Here is a 27,379-nt window from a genome sequence, read left to right as displayed (position 1 = left end):
TAATCACTAGACTCTCAAAAGCTACAATTTTTACTAACAGAGGTGCTCTATGAATTTTCTGTTGCAAGTACAACACAAATCTCCATGTCCAAGTCAATAAGTGCAAGTATTCAACTCCTGAAACACAAGACTCCTTTAATTTGTTCAGAGATTTGAAACAGAAAAACACATTTTAACACATCTGCATTCACTAACATTTCTGTAAAGTTCAAACGTTACCATACTGTTCTAAACTAATAATACATGATTCTGAATCATATGCAAAATAACATTCATATACAATTTGTTAAAAAAAGGTTCAGAATACATTAGAAAATGCTGCTCACAAGCTAGTAGAGTTGATCATGATTATTTTACCTTGAGATGGGGAATGTAGTGACACCGTGAACTTACCTCAGAGTGTCCGCATGGAGCACGGAATAAGGCAACTTGACCATCAGAGCTACCAGCTGCCACTAGGGGGCTCCCTTCGCGAGAAACATCAACTGAAGAGTGCATGGGTCCCTCCACTTCTTTACCCCAGATACCTTGTGATAAATGGTATGGTGAGAGCACACATTCACAGCGATGTAGGGTATAATGTGAGTATGCATGGGGCAAGGAGTTATTTGGCAAGAAACAAGAATAACACATCAGTTTTTGATAGTGGGATGAATCACACACACAAACATATATACACAAATAAATTCTGTGAAATAAAAAAAAAAAAAAAAATGATTTAGATGTTTTTCATGCAGCTTTTGAGTAGCCACAGGAACAAATCTGGGGAACAGGAATCTAAAACATGGATAATCATAGGACAGAGAGTGGTGAAACAGCTAACAAAACTATACAGAGATGATCACATTATTGTCAGCTGCTTCAGTAGTCAAGAATGTAGTTATTCTTTAAGCAGCCCAGTGAACATGAGTACTTGCTCAGGTGAACTTGAATTAAGAGAAGATGCCATACAACCCCCATCCCTTATCATCCCCCCCCCCCTTACTGTTTGTTTTTAATCAGATAAATCACTACAGAAATGGACAACAATCACCAATGCCCTCAATCAGTGATCAATGATCAATATCCTACACAAACACTTCTAGAGCAAAAAGTCCTCAACGTGCACACACAATGACCTCATCATAGCTATCAGCAGAATATCTTATTTCATACATTACACATAAAAATGTCTCGATTGGTCAAGATTCTTACCTGCGACGGGAAATCCCATGAGGCACTGTTGTGATGACCATTCAACATTCCTCACCTCCTGACCACTGACTGCCTCAAAGGTCTGACTGCTCCCTGTTGATATGGCAAGGTTGGAAGGGGGTAGTGATTCCGAACCAGGAGCAGAAATAGATGGAGCGGCAATGAGAGAGAGAATTGGAAGGGAAGAAATAGGAGTTAAGTCTAGAAAGAGAGACTTGTTCACAATTGTGATAATCCCCACGTATGTCCATCATGTCCTTAAAGTATATAATTTAAGAATAAATGTTAATATGGAAATGGAACATGGATTTCCTGGAATGTTATATTCCCTAGTCATCTCACTTCTTGTAGATTTCTTTCATATACAAATTTCCTTTCAAAAGTGCAACAGTAAAGTTTAAGTGAAATAGTTTCCTCAGTCTGAACTTCACACTAAACACTAAAAATGGTATTACACACCCATCTTTAGATAGGAAACCCATTCAAACAAGGAATCATCCTTATTCCTGCAAAAACAAAGGCAAGGACATCTGTTTCCACAAATAAATGTTTTGAAGTTAAAGGCATCAGCCAAAAAAGTCATGTTGCAGACTCTTTTCTTTTTTTCTTTCATGAGTGCATAGCCTTGTTCTCAAGACTTACATATCATATAATCCAGCTGATCTGAACAACTCTGAAGGAGGTAACCAGACTCAGCAGCCAGCTTTTCTCTGGACCAGTCTAGCCCAATGATGGGTCCACTGTGACCAGAAAATTTGCCCACTTCTTCCAGGGTGTGACCTTTATCACTTGTCTTCAGCACAAGGATGAGGTTGTCCTGGCAACCAATGGCTATCAACTCGCCATCTGTTAGAAATGAAAAATGTTCACAGAGAGATCAGTAACTACAAAAGATAGAAAGATTTAGCCCATGTTGAACAAGAGATGTTAACTTATACGTACTGTAAAAGCGGAAATTTTCGCATGTGTAACTTTTTGTACTCAGACAGTTAAGATGAATTTTGCTAAATTCCATGAGATCAGAACATGAAATAATTGTTACACATAGCATGCAAAAAAAAATTGCATGCTTTAATTTTCGCCCAAGCTTCTTGTTGAGTGAAATGCATGAAGATTTCCACTTTTACAGTACACCTTTGATCAGGTGTGTCATTGCTTTACAAGCAGCTTCTTACATGTTGATTTAAATGATCTTAATATCAAATATTCAGCTAAGTCAAGGTCTCAAATGATTCAACAGTCACTGTTTAACTCAATTAACATATTATTTATCACAGAAGATTTTGACTGATGTAAGTCCTGCGGACAGTGCTTGTACTGTTTGTCCTGCTTGACCGATGCTCTGATCATTTTGCATGTAGAAACAATCCATTAAAAAAATAAAAAGAAAGCCTGTACAGCCTTCGGTTTAGATTTTCATGTGTTTTCCCTTTGATATACAGAATTTGCATTTTGATGACATATCCATATATGATTTCCTCTAACCACCTTTTATTAAAGGGATTGTACAGTTTTGGTTGAGACCTAATTTCAGGTTTCTAACATTTTTTGATGAGATAATGAGAATCCTCTTATAAAATATGAAAGAGAATGTAATTCTATGAGGAATTCAATGTTTATTTGATGAAAATTGGTTTTGAAATGGCTGAGATATCCAAAAAAGAGCAATTCTAATAAAGTGTGGGACCCACACTTTATTACGAATCACTTTGTTTTACTTTGTTTTTGGATGTTTCAGTCATTCCAAACCCGATTTTCATCAAATAAACTTTGAATTCCTCTTAACATGGTATGCTCTGTACTATATCACAAGTGTTTTCTTGGTATCTCGCAAAAAGTTAAAAGCCCAATTCTCATCTCCACCAATACTGTACTATCCCTTTAAGTAGAGACTGACCTGGTGAAATCTTGAGACACATTGCGGTTCCCTTGCCCAGCTTGTAGCGGTTGACCTCTGGTTCTTCATTAGACTGACCAACGCTCAAAATCACCAAGCTGCAAAAAACATATACAGTAGAGCTACTGGTCATCACTGCATTGTATACTTAATGCAAGTTGGGTACACATGAAGTCAAATGACACATCCAGCACACCAGTACTTCAAATGTAGGTTTTAGTTAAAGCTCAAAGTCTCTCCTCTTTACTTGAATACATGGATACTTCACCAACCCTGCCAACAGGCCAAAGATCCCAAAGATACAGCACTATATACATGCCTACCTTAATTGTTAATAATGAGAACAAGGACATTCCTATATGGTAGAATTACCATGAAGTATCTCTTCACATATAAAAGCATGGAGGTGCTTGAAGATTGGATAGATGTAAGTGTGATGGTATGCTCCTGCAGTTAATATGAGTCATATTTTAACAAGAATCATGGTGAACACTCATTTCTGAGAAAATATGTGATCTCACTCAAATCAAAACATGACAACTGTTTGGTTTGTCCACACCCAATACTCAATTGTACAAGTACTTTTCAAAGCATTTGTGGAGTACTCATTTTATGGATTTTTTTTTTCCTTTTGCATAATGACCATGAAAATCATTCTGAAACAACCCCCCCCCCCCCCCCCACAAAAAAAAAAAGGAGAAAGAAATATCTGTAGGAAAGATTGATACATTTCTCAAATGATATGTCCTCATCCTCTTCCTTACAGCATTTGCAGCATCTGTTTAAAGGGTGTGTACAATTCTGGTCGAGGTGAGGATTTAGCTTGTAACGTTCTGCGATATATTCAGAAACCATTCTATGAGATGTCAATCAAGGGGTATCGAAAGTTTATTTGATGAAAATCGGTTTTGAAATGGCTGAGATATCCAAAAACAAGGTGAAACAAAGAGATCCTAATAAAAGGCGTGGCCTGTCGCCTTTTATTATTATCACTTTTTTGGATATCTCGGCCATTTGAAAACCAATTTTCATCAAATAAACGTTGAATCCTTCTTGAAATCACATGCTCTTTCATATTTCAAAAGAGGTTTCTCATTATCTCACTTTGGAATGTTCAAAACATGAATCTCCACCCCAACCAGTACTGTACAGTCCCTTTAATATCAGTAACAACATTTGCACATGTAATAAATGTTAGCCAATAGTATCAACAATTCCCATTAGTAATGTACAGCAAATGCTTCCACTTCACTAATTGATAGACCATATCTCTTTACATGCACACACACACACACACACACACACACACACACACACAAAGAAAATTTATGAAAAACTAGTGATTGAATGTATACAAATAAGACAAACACAAACTTCCACAAGAACCCTCCATGCAAAAATTAAATAGATTTTATTTTAGCATAAAACTATGACATGCACTTACCTCCTGTCATAGCTTGAAGTATACATAAAGACAGCATGCAGCATGCACAAGAAAACAAAGCATTACTAAGCAAGCAAGCATGAATAGGATACAGGCACACACCAGCTGTGGGCAAAGAACTACTTGGAAGGAATATAGATGCAAACTATCTCAAAGCTAAACTGAAAATATCATTCAAAACTGGACTGATAAGAATTGATCGTATTTTTAAAACTTCTTTCTTTCTGTTTATGAGTGGTTATCTCTGGTACCATCTTGTATCTTGAAAAGTTACACAGTTTATGCACACAAATGTTAAGCATACAATTTAATTATAAATGTGACTGTACATCACAAAACCAACAAAAAGTTCCACCCTCCCCCCCCCCCCCCCGATTTTACATAACAATTCAAAAGTAAAATGGGTCAAGCTTGTCAATCTTTGTTTTTTGTTTGTTTTCTTTTCTGAAAGAGCAATACTTCTACATCATTCTAAAGTTTGGGATTATAGAACCAATGGCAAATTGTGTTTAATGCAGTTTTTCTTGAACACCTTTTTGTATAATGGTGTGATTAGGTATGTGTTAAATGGCCCCTTTCATTTCTAAAAAAGAAATTAATAAATAATTTTTGTCCCATTCATTGAACCAGACACAGCAAGATTAAGCCCTTGAATAGACCATAAACTTCAAGGCTTCTTTTCTCAGTACACATTTCCAGAATGTGTACCGATACTTTCTTTCTATTGTTAAAACAGGTTTGGAAGTCCATTTTGCATTGAGTTAGGTATCATCATTTTAAATATTACAGTCTGCTTTTTCAGAATCTGCCCTGAACTAAAAATCCATGTCTGGTGACTTTTTGGTGGTTTCGTGATGCAGGGTCACAAAAATGAAAGCAATGGTAGCTGGCGATGAACTCACACATATTTATCATCAGATTTTTTTTTCCCCAAGCAAAGTGTGTTGGATTATTCATTAAATAACTGATCTACCCTACAGGGAACAGAAAAAACAGCCATGCACTTAAGATTCACATAGAGAATACAGCAAGTGAAGGGAGTGAGTCTTTTTACAAATTACATCAAATCAAATAATTTCATGTCTCCCACACAACCTTATGGATAAATTTACAAATCTGATTGCAAGCAGGTGATAGGAACAAAAGAAAAAAGCAATTTCAACAGATCAATAATATCATAGGAATACAAGAAACAAGCAATTTCAACATATCAATAACATAAATAATCATACATGGATGCTCTAATCACTCATTTCATCCTGAAAAGAGAAACGAGCCAACATACAAGTATCTCTGGAGGAGAGTGTATTAGACAATATGCTTGGCAGTCATGCATTCAGTGCGCACACACACACAGGTTTTACCTGTCGCCCATTCTGGGTTGCATCAAAGCAGATTTGTTAACAAAATGAATGAGAAGTTATGCAAATTAGCATGAGCAGTTTGGAAACTTATGTCAGTGCCTGATAACATTGTCACACTGCACTTCACTCAATGCATTTATGCTTTCCAGATTAGGTACACAAAAGATGGATCACTGAGAATAGCTATCTCTCTGAGAGCAAACTTGTCTGCTTTCCTCAATCTAGACCTTCGATACTCTTTGAGCTCACGGTGTTAGTATAGGCAGGCCATTGCTATGTACTGACAGGCTATATGTACTATTTTGGATGGAACATGGTCATTATCACTAATGGCTACAGTCAAGCTTGCATGCAGTCAATGGACAAAAATGAGTGAACATATGCCTCTACTATCTACTATATCTTTTACTTTATCCTTTCCATGTATTTCCCATCACCCCATACACTTCAATGACCAAAACTCAAAAACATGTTGAAAAATGTACAAATGTAGCATGCAAGGTCTCATGGACAACGCAATGCCTCAAATCAACCTTAAAGTCACATAATTTACAGAATGTCATCTCTACTACATCACAAACTCTACAATAGATGCCATGCCAGTAGCCAAGAGCATGTATAGCTTAAGATGAATATTAGTATGCAGTCAAAACAGGCAACACCAAAAAAAAACAAAAAAAAAAAAAACAGCATCATAAAATTATCAACCAGCCCACTCATGTCTTACTTTGCATCCTTGGTTCCCACGGCAACAAGATCACTGTCTGAGTGAACGTCCATGCAGTGGATGTTGGTTCCCTTGACAGCGTGCCTCCAGAGTGGACGGTGGTCAGCCAAGCTACAGAGGGAGACGGTACCATCGTAGCTGCCCGTGATGAAACGGTCACCAGGGAGCACCGTGAGGCAGTGGACTTCTTCATAATGACTCTGTGTGAAAGCAAAGGTACTGAGCTCATTGACCGGTGGCACAACCCATTATCAGCCCAGTAGCAGAAAGGCATATCAGACTCAACAGACTTCAAAAGCAACTAGCAACCTTTTGTTTCTAAATTGCTAGAAGCATGGTAGGCAAAAGAGCTTTTGATCCGAATGTAGGTGATGTTAAAAAATTCACATAGGAACGTACCAGTATATTACTGTATAAGCTGCTATTTTCGCAAATGAGGAGCTCACAGACACTTTTGCGAGATGTTTTTTTCACGAATTGACTTCAACACTATCGTTTTTGCACTATTACCCTAGTGCATTCCGACATTTTCGCATGTTGTTAAGTTCGCGATCCCACTGTGATTCACAAAAATAACAGCTTATATAGTACGGTAAATTTGAAGGTGTGGATACTCACAGCCTTGGCTTTGAAGTTGAAATAATATCTTGCCATTTTTTTTAACAATCATTCTGAGACTGGATGGGCCACACCATGAATGTAAAGTGGCCCTAAGTATAGATTGTCATTCCATCAGAAAAACACAGCTTTACAGCATATAAAGAATACTATAAAGAACAATATAAATACGCTATGATGTCTATAATTACATGTAGTTCTGGAGGAATGTCTTTTTAACTTAATTACCACAAAACAATTCTGAAAACTTCAAGCGGGTTTTCACTGGATATTTTGCATCAAAGCTTGTCATTTCACCACTTTTCATCAACAATATTCAGAAGCTTTCACAAATGAAGATTTTTTTTTTCATCATATTCAAGATGTCTTTTATGTATTCCTTCTAATTTTACCAATATCAGACAGAACAATGTAGAATAATGAATTGTACTTTGTAATTACTTTGTAATTGTGTTTTAAACCACACTCACCTGGGTTAGGCATGAGGTAGATTCGTCTCCAGTGATGGCAAACTTTGTGTCTTTGAGAGCTATACGGAGGAGAGAGTTTACAGTTGTTCCGACGTACACGTTGGATCCACTATGGAGAATGCAGCGGATGCCTCCTTCTTCTTTTGGAATCTATTCCATACAAATATAGATGATTTAGACCGAATGAGGTATTGACAAATTTGAGCCGTCACTACATATTCTATTCAGTCAAAAGAAAGAGTAAATAGTGTATTAGTTGGGGAATAAATGTACAAGGATGTCATGGTGAAATGCTAATTACGCTGAAGCCAATGAAGTTATATCCCACAATGAAAGCCATTACCTTACATTCTAGATATATATTGACAGCATGCAGTACACCATGTATTATTACCTTTGCTTTTGTACGACACCATATCACACATATTTCATATGGAATCATTTCTCAAAAAGTATATGGAATAACATACAAACAACTTGTCTGCATCACTCTGGATAGACGTGCATGCACAAGTCAACATATTTTATAATTTGCACAAGTCTTCTGTTGGTAATAACATTCATTGCAAATATAGCCTCACTTGGGCAATTACATAGTATTCATGTGACCAATCACCTGATAAGACAACTCACCTGCAGCTTTCCATGGTGATCACCCCCTTTTCCTGCCAGGGTCCAGCACTGTAGCACCCCGTCCCTGCCCCCTGATACTATGACACTGCCGATGGTCTGAAGACTGAAGACAGGTCCCTGATATCATGTTGGGAGAGTGATAATTAGTTTGTGTGCAAGCATCTAGGTTTGATAGGTGCATGATTTGCTTATCAACTCATAAAGGGGGATCTGACAATTCAATTATCTTAGACACATAAGTTTATGTCGATATGCATGACAAAGAAATATAACAACAGTTTCTTTGTCACTTTCTTTGTAGTTTTTCTCATTAGCTCCCCATAAACAGTCTCTTCCTGTACTCAACAACTTTAACAACCAGCGCCCCCACCCCTCCACCCATCAACAAAGGAGACCATTTGAAAGTGCTTTTTGGTACAATGTAAGACAAATCATAATTATGATCACATGTCACTTATCAAAAATTTGTTTCACATAGCACTCTTCAACAATTGTAATATCAAATTATCAAAAATATCATGGAAACAGCTCAGCTGGAGCCAATAACCTCATAGCAATTCAGTTGATGTTATATCATTTTGTAAATATTGTAGCTGACTGCAAATCTCTGGGTAAAATAGGGACCCTGGTCCTACCTCGTGCACATGACTGATGGTATGTGAGATGGTGTTGCCTCCTGACGGCCAGACGTAGAGAGTGCCGTTAGAGTCACCTGTAATCAGGTCACCATTAGAACGGAACGCCATGCTGATCACATACTTGGCCTTCATACTTGTCTGCAACGAAGAGAGAGAAACGTATAGCAGATGATGGGTAATAGAAGGCTAGCCAAAGAGCCCAGCAATTAATGCACCAACATGACAGAAAATCTGAAACATAACATCTTAAAGGGATCATATAGTTTTGGTTGAGACCTAATTTCAGGTTTCTAAAATTTTTTTGGTGAGATAATGAGAAACCTCTTATAAAATATGAAAGAGCATGTAATTTCCTGAAGAATTCAACACTTATTTGATGAAAATTGGTTTTGAAATGGCTGAGATATCCAAAACAGAGCGATTCTAATAAGGTGTGGGATCCACCATTTATTACGATTGCTTTGTTTTACTTTGTTTTTGGATGTTTCAGTTATTCCAAACCCGACTTTCATCAAATAAACTTTGAATTCCTCTTAAAATGGTATGCTCTGTACAATTTTTCTTGGTATCTCGCAAAAAGTTAAAAGCCCAGTTTTCATCTCCACCAATACTGTCCCATCCCTTTAACCAAAACACAGAGAGATGGTGCATGTGTAAATGTGGAAGTCGGTTTTTGAGAATGTGAAGACATATTTTCACCAAAAAACAACAACAAAAAAACACTTCTCCTGCTGTCTATCAAGGGTTCCATGGCATGTAAACATATATATATATATATATATATATTTAACAATATGTAAATCTGCATGCACTGTACACCTAGTGATATGAAAGTAGATATCAAATACCGTATATGGAATACATTCCACAAACATGATTTGCAAATCAAGACATGGAGAACAACACTGACATAATGGGGAAAAAATGGCAAAGTTAGCAGTTTCTCATCATGGAGACAATATTCATTAATTTGTGTTACAGGTGGCAATATGTTGGTGTGCTTTTTTTTTTTTTCTTATCAATGTTAGACAAACTCACAAAATTCATAAGGACATAAAATCACACAAAATATATGACAACCACAGTATACCACAGTTATGAAATTTATACAAAATACCGTGCCTTGGTGTACTTATCATGCATATTTTATGAAAAAGGCAACAATCAGACTCATAAAACAATAACATATGCTCATATAAACACACACGAGTAAACGAGGACAAGGAAAACTGGTTGTGAGGTGGAGATGAAGTCTCTTTGATACCTCATAGTTTCCCATCATGCTCTGTTCCAGCTGAAACGCTCCCTCCTCGCTCTCCTTGGAAAGCTTCCAAAAGACAAAATGCTCCCTCCCGACGCTGATGATCTGATGCTGGTCTTTGGGATGAAAGGCTGCCTGACAGACGACTGAGGTATTCATCTAGAGTCGTAGCAGGAAAGGGGTGAGACACAGATTCTGTCAATTTATCTAGCAGGATCTATCGGTATGTATTCTCCAAAGACAATACTGGTACAACAAAATGTTGCTGTTTGGTATGACTTTAAGGATATCTACTCAAAGACACAGTGGCATGAACTAATTATGCCACTTTTTTGTCTGTTCTTATGTTTGTTTGCTGCTGTTTTTATTTTCTTTAGGGACAGGGGACATTTCTTTTTATGCTGAGATCAAGCTAAGTTGAGGAACCATTTTCAAACTTGTCCTCAAACTATTTGTGTCTTACGTTATTTGTGATGAAACCATTTCTTTTGGTGAGGAAGAACACATGCATAGCTTGGAATCAGGAATACAATGTTAATATCAATCCCTGATTTGCATCCAAGTTTCCAGTCAGCATACTACACATATTTCACAATATGTTGGTTTTTATTCCACCTGTAACAGGCGGTTTCTGAACAATCTTTTGAAGATATCTGTGTCCGTTTCATAAAAGATGTTAGGATGGCAACTCTTGCTGGAATAGCAACTTTCTGTAGCAGCAACCAATCACGAAGCTGGATTCTTGTCATTACCATGACAATTGCCATTCCAGCAAGAGTTGCAATCATTTAGCAACTTTTTATAAAATGGGGCCCAGGTGCAAAGGAGTATAGACTTACTAGTGCTGATGCAGCTTTCTCCCCAGACTTATAATTCCACACAGATAAAGTATGTTTGTTGCTTTTATCCACAGCTAATAGGTGATCCTGTTAAATAATTGAATAAGAAATAAACACTTCAGAAACTAAAAAGTAATGAGTCTATGTAAATAACATTCTAGGGCACTTAAACATTGATAAAATACTGTTTCCATTCACTACATTCATATGCATGTATGTATCATACTAAAAGACCAGAGTAAATATGCCAACAATGTTGTAAGGATTTCATACACAGCTAAATACTATTTCACTTCACTGCATTACTTTTCATGTGCAAAACAGTAAATCATACGAAACAAAAAAGTCAAAATCATTAACCAGCTTTATGGTACATTTTATAATGAGTAGCAAAACCTTGATTATAATCACAAATCTACAGCATAAAATGTGAAGATTAATAGGTTCCCTTGACAGTCTGTATGCCAAACAGCCATTCTCAAACACCAATGTAACAAACCAGTGACTTTTGGGGGAAACTTACCTGATGGGGTGAAAATGCCAGGCAAATGACAGCATCAAATCCTTCCTCGATGATCACACTGGTCTCTAGAGTGTCTACACGCCATATATGGATTGAAGCCTAAAACACATGCAAATTCATGTATTTCATTCATTTACACTGTAATGTTATAGCTTCTTTTACATTGTTTGCTTATTTTTTGCACTTTCATATCAATGATATAATATATTCAAATATGATTTCTAATATCTTCCTCTAATGTCATCAATGACAGGTTTAAACATGGAAAAACTTTTACATACATTTTCTGACAGTGTTGAAGATGTTGAGCAAGTGAAGAATCCCTTCACACAAAAAAATGTTCCTTGCAAAAAAAAACAAAAAACAGCAACTAAATGATACACATGTGCATTTTGTCTTCCTATCACTCATTGTAATTATGTAAAAAAAAAAGGTATGGTATATGTCAAACATCTAAATACAGATGCAAAATAATGGCACAGAGAATTCTAAACTGGTTGATTTACATGTTAACCACAAATTATCTGTGCACTCTTCGAATATTCACTGTGAGATCACTGTAAGACAAAGCATACTAGAGTTGTCATTGATACTGTAAAGCCAGAAATATTCGCATGCATGAAACTTTTGCGAGTTTCGCAAAGAGCCAAGATTTGCAAAAGTAAAATGCACATCAAAGTTTTTGTCTACACTATGCATTGAATGCTAGTCGACCAATTTGCAAAATTTTCATGCCACAAATGTTTCTGGTTTTAAAGTAGTTCAGTCTGAGTTACACAGCACTAACCTTAACCCCAGATGCATCTGGTCCTCTAGACTGTCCTGACGCCACAGTAACACCATCAGAGTGCACTGTCACACTGAAAAGAACATAAATTCATAATCCTTCACATTTAGACAATCTTTTTAGTGTCTGCAAGATATTGCATTTATAATTCATGGATGTCCTTCTGTTCCTACTTTTAGCACAAACAAAGGGGCAAACATTTCTTTTTCTGACAGATTTAAAACAACTGTTTCCACACAATGGTGTCCATTGCTCACCTCCGTATCTCAGCTGTGTGTTTGGTGTAGTGCCGCTGCAGGTTGAGAGTAGGGTTGTACATGATGGCAATACTCGACATGAAGTAGAGAATTTCCTCTCCTCCAGACACCTCAAAGAGATTCCCACGACAGTCGTTGCCACGGTAACCATATCTGCACCGCAACGGACAAGAGATAGAAGTGAGTACTTCTCAATGTGACATACAATGCTGGGTAACAAATGGTCATTGACAATGAACACTATTATGGTGGGTAACGCACAAAAACATATCATAGTATTTCAATGGCTTTATGTTCACTTGCATCACTAAAGGCAACACAAATCCTATTCCAGCTTTAAAAAAATAAATACATAATGATAATTCGTGCATCTGATTGGCTGAGAGCAAATATGCCTCCCTAATTTGTCGGACAAAACACTTCATGAAATGCCCACAATTCCACAATTTAAGCAAACTTGATATGCATCAATACAATTGTGACACTAGATGCAGAAATCACAATGGGCATCTCTCTACATAGATTTTTCTAATAAATCACAATGACCGTACATCTTGCCAATATCATTTTCAAGTAGTCATGATATGAAATTTCCATAGTTTCTGTGAACTGATACAGCTAATATAGACTAGCAGTTGAAAGAGGGCACAGAACTGTCCGACCATTATGCGTTAATCTTTGATCCATAATGTCCGTCTAACTATAATCTAGCACTACTTCTTCCACTATGTCCCCTACGAGAATCAATGGTAATCTTCACTCATACTTACACCCAGTCCAGCTGTAGCTCTACTGATGGTGGATCTGGCACCATCTGAGTCTGCCTGTAAGCATCTGGTCTGTAGTACCTCATTTCTTTCCCCTGCACCACGACGTCCAAGGTGACAGAACCTTCTAACTATAATCTAGCACTACTTCTTCCACTATGTCCCCTACGAGAATCAATGGTAATCTTCACTCATACTTACACCCAGTCCAGCTGTAGCTCTACTGATGGTGGATCTGGCACCATCTGAGTCTGCCTGTAAGCATCTGGTCTGTAGTACCTCACTTCTTTCCCCTGCACCACGACGTCCAAGGTGACAGAACCTTCAACGTCAGTCTCCTTCTCCTCTTCCTCTTCCTTCTTTTCCTTGTCCTCTTGCCCTGGTTGGGCAGATTCTGCCACTTCCTCTTCAATTTCTTCGACAATGTCTTCTGCGAAAAAGTGGGTAAGAGAAATAAGTTACGCACACCAGTAGTACCCACTGTGGTGTTCAGGGAACAGAAAATTGAACAACATACATGATATTGCTGCCTTGCATGTGCCTGAAAATATACTTTTAACTTTGTCAAACACCACTTCTCACATTGCACTATTTCTTTCTTCTACTTTTTTCTTTTTACAATAATTACCTCCCAATCATTGTACCACTATCATCATTACCACTATGTGAAAAACTGTGATCTCTGCTTGTATCATGATCATCGTTGCCAAAAAATGTTTAATATTGTCCAAGTCAGAGCTAGAAGGGCTCTAACTCCATAGACTTTGCAGTCGAAGCACCTTTCTAGTTCTCACGTCATGATATTATCCTGCCACAGCTCATCCCTCAGTTTGAGAAAATTAATAGACAACACGATACCAAGCACAAATAATCTAATGTGCACTTTGATTAATAGCTTCACATTCATATACTCTCAATCACTGACACAGTGAAAGACAGGTGACTTCTCAGTAAGGAGATATAAGTGTCTACACTACTGTGTACTGTGAAGCTTTACTATGCATGAAGATAAATTTGCATCACATTTTATGTATTCTCAACAATAACCACATCAAACATCAAATCACATGCAAAGCATTCTACTAGAGAAATGCTATTTTAACCACACCATATTTGCAGAGCTACGCACAGTTCTTTTTTTTTATGCCTTTACAAAGAAGAAGTGCTCAAAGAGTATAGAATATGCAGCAGAATACTTTTAAAAAGGAGAGTTAATGCACCATTTTTCCCAAAATATTATGATTCAACAATGATCTCAAAGGCTACAAAATTTTGTAAGTCTTGCATGCAATCTTTATATCTTCATATGCAGAGCTTTGCACAAATCTTTATAATGCCTTTATAAAGAAGCGCTAAAAACAGTATAGAATATGCAGCAGCAAAATTTTAAAAAGGGAGGGTTAATATGCCACTTTCCCCAAAAAATTGTTCAAGTCTTGTAAGCATTCTTTTTTTTTTTATCTTACCTTCATCATTGCCATCAATGCTTCCACCCTCACTCCCATCCCTACTACCACCAAGCCTCATCAACTCTTCCTCCTCGCCATCCATCTCCATCTCTTCCAGCTCCTCCTCCTCCTCCTCCTCCTCCTCCTTCCCTTCCCCCTTCTTCCCCCTCTTGAGGAGGCTCTTGAAGGACCGCATGAGGGAGGACCCCATACCCTTCCTCTTCTCCTCACCACCACTACCACCACCGACACTGCTGACAAAAGAGAGGATAGAGCGGGTGTCGCCACCGGTCTGCTGCTTGGAGGACAGCAGGGGCTGGTCTGAAGCTGTGCATGAGGAGGCCAAAGCACATATATGCATGATACAGGGCGTGTCAGATACTGGCAGCAAGCAAAGACATGAAAGGAATGGAGGGCAACACGTAAACACACATACAGACAAACACACACACACGAATGGGGAGAGAGAATGATGCACTAGCAGATACAGAGACAGACAGATGGACAGTCTGAGAGAGATTGACAGCAAGAGAAATTGAAAGAGAGAGAGATGAGTGTACAGAATGGTAAATGATAACATAGGACGATTCACAGACATGAAACACTTAACAGTCTTCTCACTGAGGACAATGATGCAGGTATGAAGGATGAGGGGTGTACATGGGAAGGTGGCTGGACATAGAATGCACAACATGAGATGGAAAATTACAAATTTGAGGACATAACAGAACCCCAATCCAAATGCATTAAAAACAAGGAAAAGTATAAATTATGCGGTGCGTAATATATGTCCCCGCCAGAAGTAGCATTTTGTAGCAAAATGTACAATATAGGTCAAAAATCAAGGTCAAAGGTCAAAGAAGTCAAAGGTCAAAATTCTGTGTAGAAGTTTTGAAGCCATCACCTAGTGCCATCACATAAAGCAAACGGAATCGAAATCGGGTTAGAAATGGCGAAGGAGTAGCATTTTGTAGCAAAATGTACAATACAGGTCAAAAATCAAGGTCAAAGGGCAAAGAAGTCAAAGGTCAAAATTCTGTGTAGAAGTTTTGAAGCCATCACCTAGTGCCATCACATAAAGCAAACGGAATCGAAATCGGGTTAGAAATGGCGAAGGAGTAGCATTTTGTAGCAAAATGTACAATATAGGTCAAAGGTCAAGGTCAAAGGTCACAACTGAACTTCTGTGTAGAAGTTTCAAAGCTCCCATGTAGTGCTATCACATAAAGCAAACAGAATCAAAATTGGCTCATAAATGACAGAGAAGTAGCAAATTGAACATTTTGATCACACACGGACGCACACACGGACGCACACGCGGACATACGGACACACACACGTACGGAGCCCGTTTCATAGTCCCCTGCTCGAACTCGTTCCGCGGGGACAATAAAACTTTTGTTACCCAGAATAATCCCCATAAACCTCCACAGCAAGTTTGAATGGTATCCTACACGAAATGTGGCTGATAGAGAGCACACAAGTGACATGGCATCCAAGTCGGAACACTGAGGTCGCTGTCAATGGAAACTTTTTTTTTACCTAGAATAACCCCCCACAAAACTCCATAGCAAGTTTAAACAAAATCCAACAAGAAATGTGGCTTATACGTGTGTAGAGCATAATACATGTACAAGAAATGTGACATGGCCTCCAAGTCGGAACATTGAGGGCGCTGTCACCACAAACTGCTGTGTCCTTCATGTAGAATGACCACCCATACACCTCCTTAGCAAGTCTGAATAAAATCCGTTGAGTAACAATCAAGTTATTGCATAAATAAGCACTTTTGCAAATTTTGACATGATCAGGGTGACCTTTGACCCTGTAAAAGGTGGAACAGTGAGGGCAGCATTATTAATAAGTATTGGTGTATAGATTTGACTATGATATATTTACACACCAAATTTGAAGAAAAAAAAAAATGGTCACGAAGCAAGGCCAGCGTTGCACACACAAGCAGACCCTGTTAAATTTACTTTTTCATGTATAAAGACGGAACAAGCAAGGGCACCATCACCAAACAATAGGCGTCTTTGTTTTACCATAACACACCTTCATGCCAAATTTGAAGATGATCTAAGAAGAACTGCAGCCAGTAGAGTGCTCACAAGAAAATCTCTGCGGCGGACGCGGCGCAACGAGGCCAAATCCATAGCATCCTCCGAACTCTGTTCGGGGGATACAATGAGTGGATGACCTATATGTTAACACTCCGCATACTTTCACACCCCATGATAGCATACTATGCAGATGATATGCAAATGAGTCCATTATGCCCATTGCATATGGATATGAAAGATTGAAAATACTGAAAAATGTGAAATACATACACTTTGTATGACTACGTTCCTCTTTAACTGGAACATTTTCTCTGTGTGTACAGCTATAATTGCCATCTACAGAAACATTCAAATCCAAACTTCAAAACGTTACCTATTCCTCTCACACTGAGGACTATAATTGCAGTCTATAATGTTCGGAACAATTCTTTATCTGGTATGTGTTTGTTGTTGTTTGCCATTTTCTTCTCTGTTGTCATGTTTGAACATGTGTTATATCTATCTTTTCATTCATGAAGCGCCATGAGCACTAAAAAGCGGACCTGTGCGCTATACAAGTAGCCACTATTATCATTGCTACTTCTACTACTATACTACTAATACTAATACTAATACTACATGTAATATTAATTGAACTCTGCAATACATCTTGTAAAACTATGTCTGCTGATTCTTTAACTCCTTTACATGTATCAGTGTTTTTTTGTGAGTGAATATATGCTACTGTCATACATTGTATAGTACATGTGTGAATAATGTGCACAGCTATTAATATTTACCAGGTACCATATTTTTTCCTTTCATTGATTTCACATTTTTCACAGAGGAAGACATTCAAAACTACAGAAGCACTCTGAGAGCGCAGACCTCTGCCAAGCATGCAGCTCATTTCCACCACTGATCTTGTTCTTCCATAGAAGTGATTTCCACCCATACATACTTATAGCATTGTGTGCTGAAAGTCGCCCAATTTCCCAATATAGAAGCCTTTGTTACGTCATAAACCCTCAGCTGCACGGCGCGCTTCGCCCTAGCAGAAACTAGAGCACGCACTTTAGTGTGCGCATGCAAACCTCAAATACGCGCAGCCTGAACTCCCAAGTTCATTGACCCTACCTGCCAAAATATCAAAAATCCTTCATAAATTCCTCCAAAATTCTCAGATCACTACCAAAATTTGATCATCTGTTACTTGTATCAATCTAAACCTTTCCTGCAAGTTTCATCCAAAATCGTTACCTACTTTTTGAGTTATTTTGCACACAGACAAACTAACTAACTAACTAACAAACAAACAAACAAACAAACCAACGGTAACGAAAACATAACCTTCCCCCTTGGCGGAGGTAATAACACAGTAACAGTAGATTTGTAACAGAAAAAATCTACTTTGTCTGCAGATTATCCTATCATTGTTTTGATAGCAGAAATTCTAAAGAATTTGATAGGGTTGGGGTTTTAGCTAGGTGGTATGGAATCGTTAAATGGTATTGTTAAATTCAAGTATCAGAATGGCTAATCACTTTCGACATCCAGCTGAATCCCTGCTTGGCAAACTGCTTGGCACACTCTCTTATTGCCACAAACTAGCATTAGACTAACATGAAAACATATGAGTGGGACTGTAAGGACAGCAGCAATGCTGCTTAACCCACCACCTAGGCTTCAGTTTCTGTACCCGTTCACATGGGTGAACCAACATTTAAGAATTTTTAGCTGGCAGAAATGTATCAATACATTGCTTTGAAAGTGATTGCTATACAGAATCAGAGCGTATTGGAGTTTTGTCCTGGCAGCTCATATTACAGGATATAACAGTAGTTGTTGAATTCATGTTCGTGGAATACAGCAGTGAACACAGAAATGTACACATGAACGTTACATGATCAGGAGTTGATATTTTCACATGTTGTTAGATTTGCGAATAGTACCCAGATCGCAGCATTCCCACAAATAACCCCAGGAAAACAGGTACGGTATGAAGTCTCATTAATAAAGATTGTCTTTGATCCGTTTGAGGTGACAAAAAAAGATGTCAAGTATCAAAACTAAATGCAATCGTAAAATTTACTTCGTGTTTGCTCTGTGTTGTGGGCTGCTCAGGTACAGCCCTGTCGCGATTTATACAGCGACTGGGCTGTGTATAGTTAGTGTACAGTGTATTTACATAATATGCACAGCCCCGTACAGTGTATTTACATAATATGTGCATGCACAGGCCTGGCACATCATTATCACAGCAATTCATGACTGGTACTCTTAGTGGTCTCTGCCTTGGGCCAGCACTTAGGCTCCTGGCCTTTGTGAATTCCCACAAATAAGACGGTGGGCCCCTGGGCCACCGGGCCCCTGGGCCACCGGGCCCGGGCCCACTTGGGCTATGGGCCCCTGTGCCTGGGCCCACTTGGGCTCTGGGCCCCTGGTTCCGGGCTAAGGCCCGTGGCCTTGGGTCCGGCCTTAGGCCCCGCCTTAGGCCCGGCTGTACTTTGTACATGGTCTATGTGGAATCAGGCTTGTCTGTAACTGTATAATTACAAATATTTACAAATAATCACAAATGATCAACTGGTCCATACTGAATATATGAATATATAATTACATGAATATATGATTATATGAATATATGATTATATGATTATATGAATATATGAATATATATGTGAATATATATTATCATATATGAATATATAACTGTGATCAGGCATTCTGTTACGGTGTCAGATCTGCAGTCATTCATATATAGCAAATTTTATGCATGTATAAATGGCATACATTCATGTGTACAGTATGCTACACTGTACTTGATTGAACCAGCCAATGGAGAAAGATCACACCATTGAACAATACTTGAAAGACATGTACAGTTCAATGACTCAATGCTTGTTATTATGAGCTCTGTAGAGGTATGCAGCCCTCTTCAGATGGAAAACATACAGTTGGCTATCAAACAGAGCTTGCAAAACCATCAACAATTTATTGAGCTGGATTTGTGTGTGTGTGTGTGTGTGTGTGTGTGTGTGTGTGTGTTGTGTGTGTGTGTGTGTGTGTTAGAGCTATTTGGCTTGCTTCCTTTGCATGCATCATCACAAATTCCCGAAGTCTGAATAAAGTGAAACCAAGACCTTCATATAGATGTGCTGCATTGTAAGGCACTGGATCAGAGCACTACCATAAGATTGACACCATGACGGGAATGGTGCTAACAGTGTACTATCCTTCCTGTGCATTTATGTTAATGAAGTATTTCAATTCACACTTTGTGAGAGATATAGTGTTAGATTTTACTGTCAGTTGGAATTTTTGATAAGGTGTAAACCAGGACAGGAAACTGGAGATTGCAATTAAAGTGCAGATATTGTTGTTAGAGTTAATTGAGCTGCACTTTGTTTGGGTTTTATTTTGGTGGGCAATTGAGTTGGGACTATGGGAGGATTACCTGTGGTAGACAACAGGGAAGGGTGTATAGCTCTTTGTACAATGTGCCTTCTCTGTATCCACAGCTAAGGAACTTAATAGCACTATAAAATGTTTTGTTAGGGAATTAAGTTGGCCACCTTGGATGGGTTTTTAATTGGGTCTGTGTTTAACTTGGGAAATTGTGTTCCTTTGTCCTTAGTTGTTGAGGTTAGCTTTTTGGGTGTGGGAAGAGGAGTTGGATTTTAGATCTCGCCTAAGACAGACCTACAGTATGTAGGGGAGAGAACTGTCTGAAAATGATGATGAGCTGCTGCTCATCATCAGTCAGTCCGAGTGTATCGTCTTTGAAGTTGGAAATGTCTTGTGATCTGGTGAATATGTAACTGTAGTTACGGAAATAAAGCTGCCGATGTCAGCTGGAACTATACACCAAAAGTTGAAGTCTCCCTGTGTTTGAGTATAGTGCAATTGGGTGATGCCCTCCCCGCGCGTATCTCTACATTACAGTGTACCAATACCCTGAAAATCACATTTGTGTACAGCTAGAATACACATAAACAGCCATAATTCACTTGTGATTGCCGATGAAAGTATACATACTTCGATAAATCAGATCATAGCCATTGGCACTTGTGCACTGCACATTTAAATTCTGTTCCATAAGCACCAGTATTGATGTATGGGCGTTCCAGCTATACACGTACGTATTTACAAATTATATCAAGATTCCACGTCCACCGATTTAGTATTTAATCACGGCACACTACATATCACTATCGTTCAAGACGTATTTGGAAAAAAGTATCGATAAGGTGATCATTTGATTGAAAGAATTGGGTGATCAATTAGTCAATTTCAAGTAGTTATTAATTTTGTCAATTTTTACATTATCAATAGGTATAGGTGTATAGATTTGACAATGATACATTTACATACCAAATTTGAAAAGAATCGATCAAGAAACAAGGCCAGCGTCGCACACACAAGCAGACCCTGTTAAATTTACCTTTTCATGTATAAAAACAGAACAAGCGAGGGCTCCATCACCAAAAACAATAGGCGTCTTCATTTTACCATAATACACCTTCATGCCAAATGGGAAGATGATCGAAGAAGAACTGCAGCCAGTAGAGCGCTCACAAGCAGACCCTATTGAATTTACCTTTTCATGTGTAAAGACGGAACAAGCGAGTGCGCCATCACCAAAAACAATAGGCCTCTTCATCTAACCATAATACACCTTCATGCCAAATTTGAAGATGATCTAAGGAGAACTGCAGCCAGTGGAGTGCTCACAAGAAAATCTCTGTGGCGGACGCGGATGCGGACGCGACGGCGCAACAAGGCCAAATCCACAGTATCCTCCGAACTCTGTTCGGGGGATACAATGATACATGTAACTCCTAATGTTGGTTTTTTTATCTAGTCCTTGCTTGATTACCACAAGAAGTTGACTTCAAATCCTGATTTACCAGTAAAGATTGGAGTTCAAAGAATTCCAAGGAGTATTAGCATCTCTTTGATACCATTGGTACTGTACATTCAATTTTATGCCAGATTGGTGAACAAAAATGGTAAAAAAATGTGGGCCCAGTTTTCTTTGAAAGATGATTATTTTTACACTAAGTTTGTGAACATCAATCACTGTCACAAGTTTATTTCCCCTTCCTCCAAAATATGCTATAAAGAATAGAATAAAATTTGTCTTCAATAAATGCAAAAAAACAAGGAAAAGTAGAAATTACGCGGTGCGTAATATATGTCCCCGCCGGAAGTAGCATTTTGTAGCAAAATGTACAATATAGGTCAAAAATCAAGGTCAAAGATCAAAGAAGTCAAAGGTCAAAATTCTGTGTAGAAGTTTTGAAGCCCTCACCTAGTGCCATCACATAAAGCAAACGGAATCGAAATCGGGTTAGAAATGGCAAAGTAGCATTTTGTAGCCAATGTACAATATAAGTCAAAAATCAAGGTCAAAGGTCAAAGAAGTCAAAGGTCAAAATTCTGTGCAGAAGCTTTGAAGCCCTCACCTAGTGCCATCACATTAAGCAAACGGAATCGAAATCGGGTTAGAAATGGCGAAGGAGTAGCATTTTGTAGCAAAATGTACAATACAGGTCAGAAATCAAGGTCAAAGGTCAAAGAAGTCAAAGGTCAAAATTCTGTGGAGAAGTTTTGAAGCCGTCACCTAGTGTCATCACATAGAGCAAACGGAATCGAAATCGGGTTAGAAATGGCGAAGGAGTAGCATTTTGTAGCAAAATGTACAATACAGGTCAAAAATCAAAGGTCAAAGAAGTCAAAGGTCAAAATTCTGTGTAGAAGTTTTGAAGCCCTCACCTAGAGCCATCACATAAAGTAAACGGAATTGAAATCGGGTTAGAAATGGCGAAGGAGTAGCATTTTGTAGCCAATGTACAATAAATATACATCAAAATCAAGGTCAAAGGTCAAAGAAGTCAAAGGTCAAAATTCTGTGAAGAAGTTTGGAAGCTCTCACCTAGTGCCATCACATAAAGCAAATGGAATCGAAATCGGGTTAGAAATGGTGAAGGAGTAGCATTTTGTAGCAAAATGTACAATATAGGTCAAAAATCAAGGTCAAAGGTCAAAGAAGTCAAAGGTCAAAATTCTGTGTAGAAGTTTGGAAACCCTCACCTAGTGCCATCACATAAAGCAAACGGAATCGAAATCGGGTTAGAAGTGGCGAAGGAGTAGCATTTTGTAGCAAAATGTACAACATAGGTCAAAGGTCAAGGTCAAAGGTCACAACTGAAATTCTGTGTAGAAGTTTCAAAGCTCCCATGTAGTGCTATCATATAAAGCAAACAAAATCAAAATTGGCTCATAAATGACAGAGAAGTAGCAAATTGAACATTTTGATCACACACGGACGCACACACAGACGGATGCACAGACAGACGGACGCACAGACACACACACGTACGGAGCCCGTTTCATAGTCCCCTGCTCGAACTCGTTCGGCGGGGACAAAAAAATGTTAGTTGGTATGTAACAAGTAATGACAGCGAGAAGGAATCACAAGATATGAAAAGAAGATGTGAAAAGGAATAGACAGCAGGCCTATTTCACTGTAGAGCTTTGCATTATAGTTTTGCGCACACAATTCACATATTAGCCATTTCATTTTACCTTAATCATCAAAAGATTACAAATACTACTAGTAACTAATAATTTACTGCAGTGAACAGACTTGCAGAAAGAGCATTAGTATGATTATTCTTCTGAGCATAATTTATGTTCTGCAACTGTCACACTTGGAAGAAAAGCTAAAGACTAGAAAGATACTTCATATCCAAACATATCATACCATGACTAGGAAAGAAACTCTGATTATGAAGTGCATTTGTTTGAGAGAGAATCAAAGCCAAGGGCCAAGCAAGCTGTATATTCAAAGTTGTTAGTATACTAGATCCCTGTTTGTTTTCATTCACCAATAAATGTATTACTGGGTAAAGGGATTCTGCAAGGATGCATGATTTTAAGAGAAAAATGTCAATGCCCACTTAGAACTTTGACTGGAATTTCCTAAAGTGCATTACCCACCTGGTATGGAATTATGCGAGTTTGAGTCCTGAGATATTTGGCTTGATACTGCCGATACATTACTTTCCCCTGATAAAGATCAATTAAGAAATATGTTTGATACTCTTCGGCTGGAGCAAACAAACACTGTAAATGGTCACTGGAGTAGGTTTAACAGGAGGACTCTGTGGGTTACGGACATGACATCTGACAATTGACCAAAAGGACAGCATATGACAACACAATATTACCTATCTAGACATGTTTCAGTTCAGTTCTTTAACATCAACATCTGGATGTCTATATCCATATTGCAATAGACAGCAAGCCACAATGCTACTGAAGACTGCAGAGTTCTACTCAAGTCTATAATGTACCAAAGTGAACAGTTCACCTGGTGTTATATAAAATCAGTTGAGTATCAGCAAGATGTAGAAATAGGGTAACAAATAAGAGAAATGAAACAAAAGTGATATCTACACTAATGGGGCTAATGACAATAAGAGAACAAACACATAAAAGTTAATTTGAAATGATTTGAAATAAAAAAAAAAAGATGAATTAAAAATGTATATGTTTGAACACAATGACAGACCTTTAGTAAGAGTCTATACACAGTATATGTAGCGTATACATCAATCTTTGGAGTAAGAAAATTCATGAAATTAACACAATATAAAGTACTTGTCCATAACATCTCTGAGATAAATTTCAAGCTGAAAGATCTAGAACTAGTCTCATTCATGCCCTGCCATGTCCTCTGTACACTTCAAAATGAGATATCAGCCATGCAACAGCCACAACAGATTATCTTGTCATCTACTCACAAAATACACATTAACAAATTCCATTTCTTTGTGAAACTGTATCATCTGTGACTGTTCTACTTTTTTCTCGTAAAAATACTCAGATGCTTAAAATATAAAGGCATATGGAAATATAAGAACCTATGAGGACTACTCATGTCTTTGTTTTTGTGTCATGGCCTTGCCAAGTATAGGGATGCAAGATCAAATGCTACAAACTCCTAACAGCTGCTCTAGTCAGATAAAATTTCTAGGAATAGGAGAGTAACACTAAATGAGAGTTCAAGCCTTTAGAGCAGACTGGGCTCCAAAGACAACTCACCCTGGGAAGAGGCATGTGAGTCCGAGTCCTGTGACAGCTGGCTGATCTGAGTGGATGCGATGCTGGGGCTGGATGCGCTCTTCTGAAGGCTGGCATCACTGGGCGTGGCCTCCTCCTGACCCGTCCCCAGGGCCATCAACCCCTGGGGAATATTTTCTGTTGGTGCTGTGCTCCCAGGAGCACCACCCTGACCTGTATCCACACTACCACTTTGCGAGTCAATGTCTAAGGATGATAGATTGATGTTTAAAAAAGTTTTAGTACACCTCATTTCTATTACATAACTTTACACGGCATAGATCTCTGGTATCCACAGATTATTTGAATCACTGTTAACTACATTACTACTTTGAATATCTAAACAGGCAGAGGATCCCACTCTTACAACAACAATAACAAAATTCAGTCTTATCACCTTAATTATATATGTGTTTAGTTGTCAGTCATATATATATACACTGTATTTAACCCTATTCTAACTGGGCTATTTGAGACCAAGTTTTTACTGGGGGGGGTCAATTTGACCCCCCCTTCAGATCTCGGCCGCCGATCGCGCGATCGCCGCAAAATTTTGCCTGAACATAGAGCCGGATGTCAACTACAAGATTACATGGTCATACAATAGAAAAATTTTGATTTCATATTTTTTTATAAATTAATTATGCAAATGAACGCATGAAATCATATTTTCACCTATAACTCCATCAAAAAGACTGAAGGATTATTAAATTTTTGTGTCAGAGTTCCTCAAGACACATCAAACAATTTTCTAGTAAAAAAATAGCGCAATCAAAATCATTTTCTTTTGTTTTTTATTGTTTTGTTAATTTCTTATGTATTTTATTGTTTTTTCGATCTTTTGTTTTCTATTGTTTTTTTGCCAAAATTTGTTGGAGGCACTTTTTCAAGCTTATCTACATTAGAATTGATTTATTTCAATGGTTAAAAGTTGAAATAATCTAATTTATATCAATTAAACAAAAAAACACAGTTTGCATTGGATTTGCACACAAAATCATGAATTCGAGCGTTTTTCGGGTTGACATGCATATGCAAAACATTGCATAACTTCAGAACGGTGTACCCGGACGTCGCAAATTTGGTCTCAAAATATGCGGGAGACTCGAATGAAAAAAGTCACGAAACGACGCGGCAAAATCTTTGCGCGTTACGGAATCATGGCGTGAAACGTCGAGGGGGGGGTCAATTTGATCCCCCCCCCCCCCAGTTAGAATAGGGTTAAAGTGCGTCATATGATGACATAAATGGTATCCTGGGGTACCAAATAAAAATCAGCCATTTTGTTGAATCATTTATTTTTTTAAAAAGGTTGTACCCTGGGTTGCCAAAAAGTGGAAATCATTTTGGTGCTGGAGCTAGCGCGCACTAGCCACTGCACTGCACTGCACTGAAGAACACGATATTGCTAGCACAGCGTGCCATGCATGCATAGTATCACATGCAGTGGCATGGGAATGACTATGTACATGCACACACAGTGCATGCATTTCTCTGTGGCTGTGAGGTGGCGCTACACAACCTGGTTCCTCGGGGTACTATGGTACCCCGAGGTAACGCGTGATGCATCATATATATGGGCCGTGACGCGAGAAAAGGGCCCTTAGGGCATTAAATACCGAAAATGAGTTTTCACCTCCATATTGTAGAAGAAACTGTGACGTATTTGGATATGAAAACATTTTTCTGAAATTCCACTCCTAAATGTCCCAATTACGACATTCAAAACAGCATGTTTTGTCCAAATCCTGTCACTTTTTGCTGCATCTATGCAAGTGCGCGTAGTTAGCTAGTTGATCTTTTTTGCGCGTATTGCTTTGTTAAACTTCCGCGCCGTTTTCTGGCGTTTGCACGCAGCGGCACTAAGGGCCCTTTTCTCGCGTCACGGCCCATATATATGTGACCCGCTACAACAAAAGGATCCTAAAGTCGCTGACCGGCACCCCAAGCATGGCCAAGAAAAATGCTATTTTCAGGCCTTTCCTTCGATCATTTAGCTTCAAAATTTCAGCAGATGATAGAAGATATATTAGACTACAAAATTATGTTAAAAACAGAAATCCGAACGTTTTGACAATTTTGGTGATCTGACTTCCAACTCGATTTTCTTGGCTAACCCGTCAGCGACTTTAGGATCCCTTTGTTGTAGCGGGTCACATATATATATCTCAGAAAAAATTACAGACATTAGGAATCCCTGTCACAGGGCGTAGCATACAGGAACACTGCAATAGTTCCACAGGAAAAGTGTTGTCACATAGGACCACAAAATCATTCATTCAATGATACTTGTCATCATTTACAATAGTTTCATATATACCTAAATACATACACCATCTT

The 27,379-nt window shown here is 38.3% G+C and overlaps 1 protein-coding gene across 1 annotated transcript in view; it reads right to left on the bottom strand.

Moving 5' to 3' along the window:
- Positions 1–27,379, bottom strand: part of LOC140238325 (uncharacterized) — a 39,337-nt gene that overhangs the window by 584 nt on the left and 11,374 nt on the right. Inside the window, exons 10-27 of the mRNA XM_072318259.1 lie at positions 25,022–25,246; positions 23,915–23,983; positions 14,919–15,194; positions 13,621–13,849; positions 12,653–12,805; positions 12,396–12,468; positions 11,609–11,707; positions 11,086–11,172; positions 10,250–10,405; positions 8,983–9,123; positions 8,348–8,464; positions 7,715–7,864; positions 6,627–6,826; positions 5,900–5,911; positions 3,092–3,189; positions 1,837–2,040; positions 1,195–1,287; positions 394–527 (exon numbers count right to left, since the gene is read on the bottom strand). Of these exons, the coding sequence (XP_072174360.1) occupies positions 394–527; positions 1,195–1,287; positions 1,837–2,040; positions 3,092–3,189; positions 5,900–5,911; positions 6,627–6,826; positions 7,715–7,864; positions 8,348–8,464; positions 8,983–9,123; positions 10,250–10,405; positions 11,086–11,172; positions 11,609–11,707; positions 12,396–12,468; positions 12,653–12,805; positions 13,621–13,849; positions 14,919–15,194; positions 23,915–23,983; positions 25,022–25,246 (2,516 nt within the window). The remainder of the gene's footprint in view (positions 1–393; positions 528–1,194; positions 1,288–1,836; positions 2,041–3,091; positions 3,190–5,899; positions 5,912–6,626; positions 6,827–7,714; positions 7,865–8,347; positions 8,465–8,982; positions 9,124–10,249; positions 10,406–11,085; positions 11,173–11,608; positions 11,708–12,395; positions 12,469–12,652; positions 12,806–13,620; positions 13,850–14,918; positions 15,195–23,914; positions 23,984–25,021; positions 25,247–27,379) is intronic.

This window comes from Diadema setosum, chromosome 14 (assembly GCF_964275005.1).
Source record: "Diadema setosum chromosome 14, eeDiaSeto1, whole genome shotgun sequence".
In the NCBI taxonomy this organism is placed as follows: Eukaryota; Metazoa; Echinodermata; class Echinoidea; order Diadematoida; family Diadematidae; genus Diadema; species Diadema setosum.
Note: the sequence above shows the minus strand (reverse complement) of the source record. Positions and strands in the feature narration are given on the sequence as shown.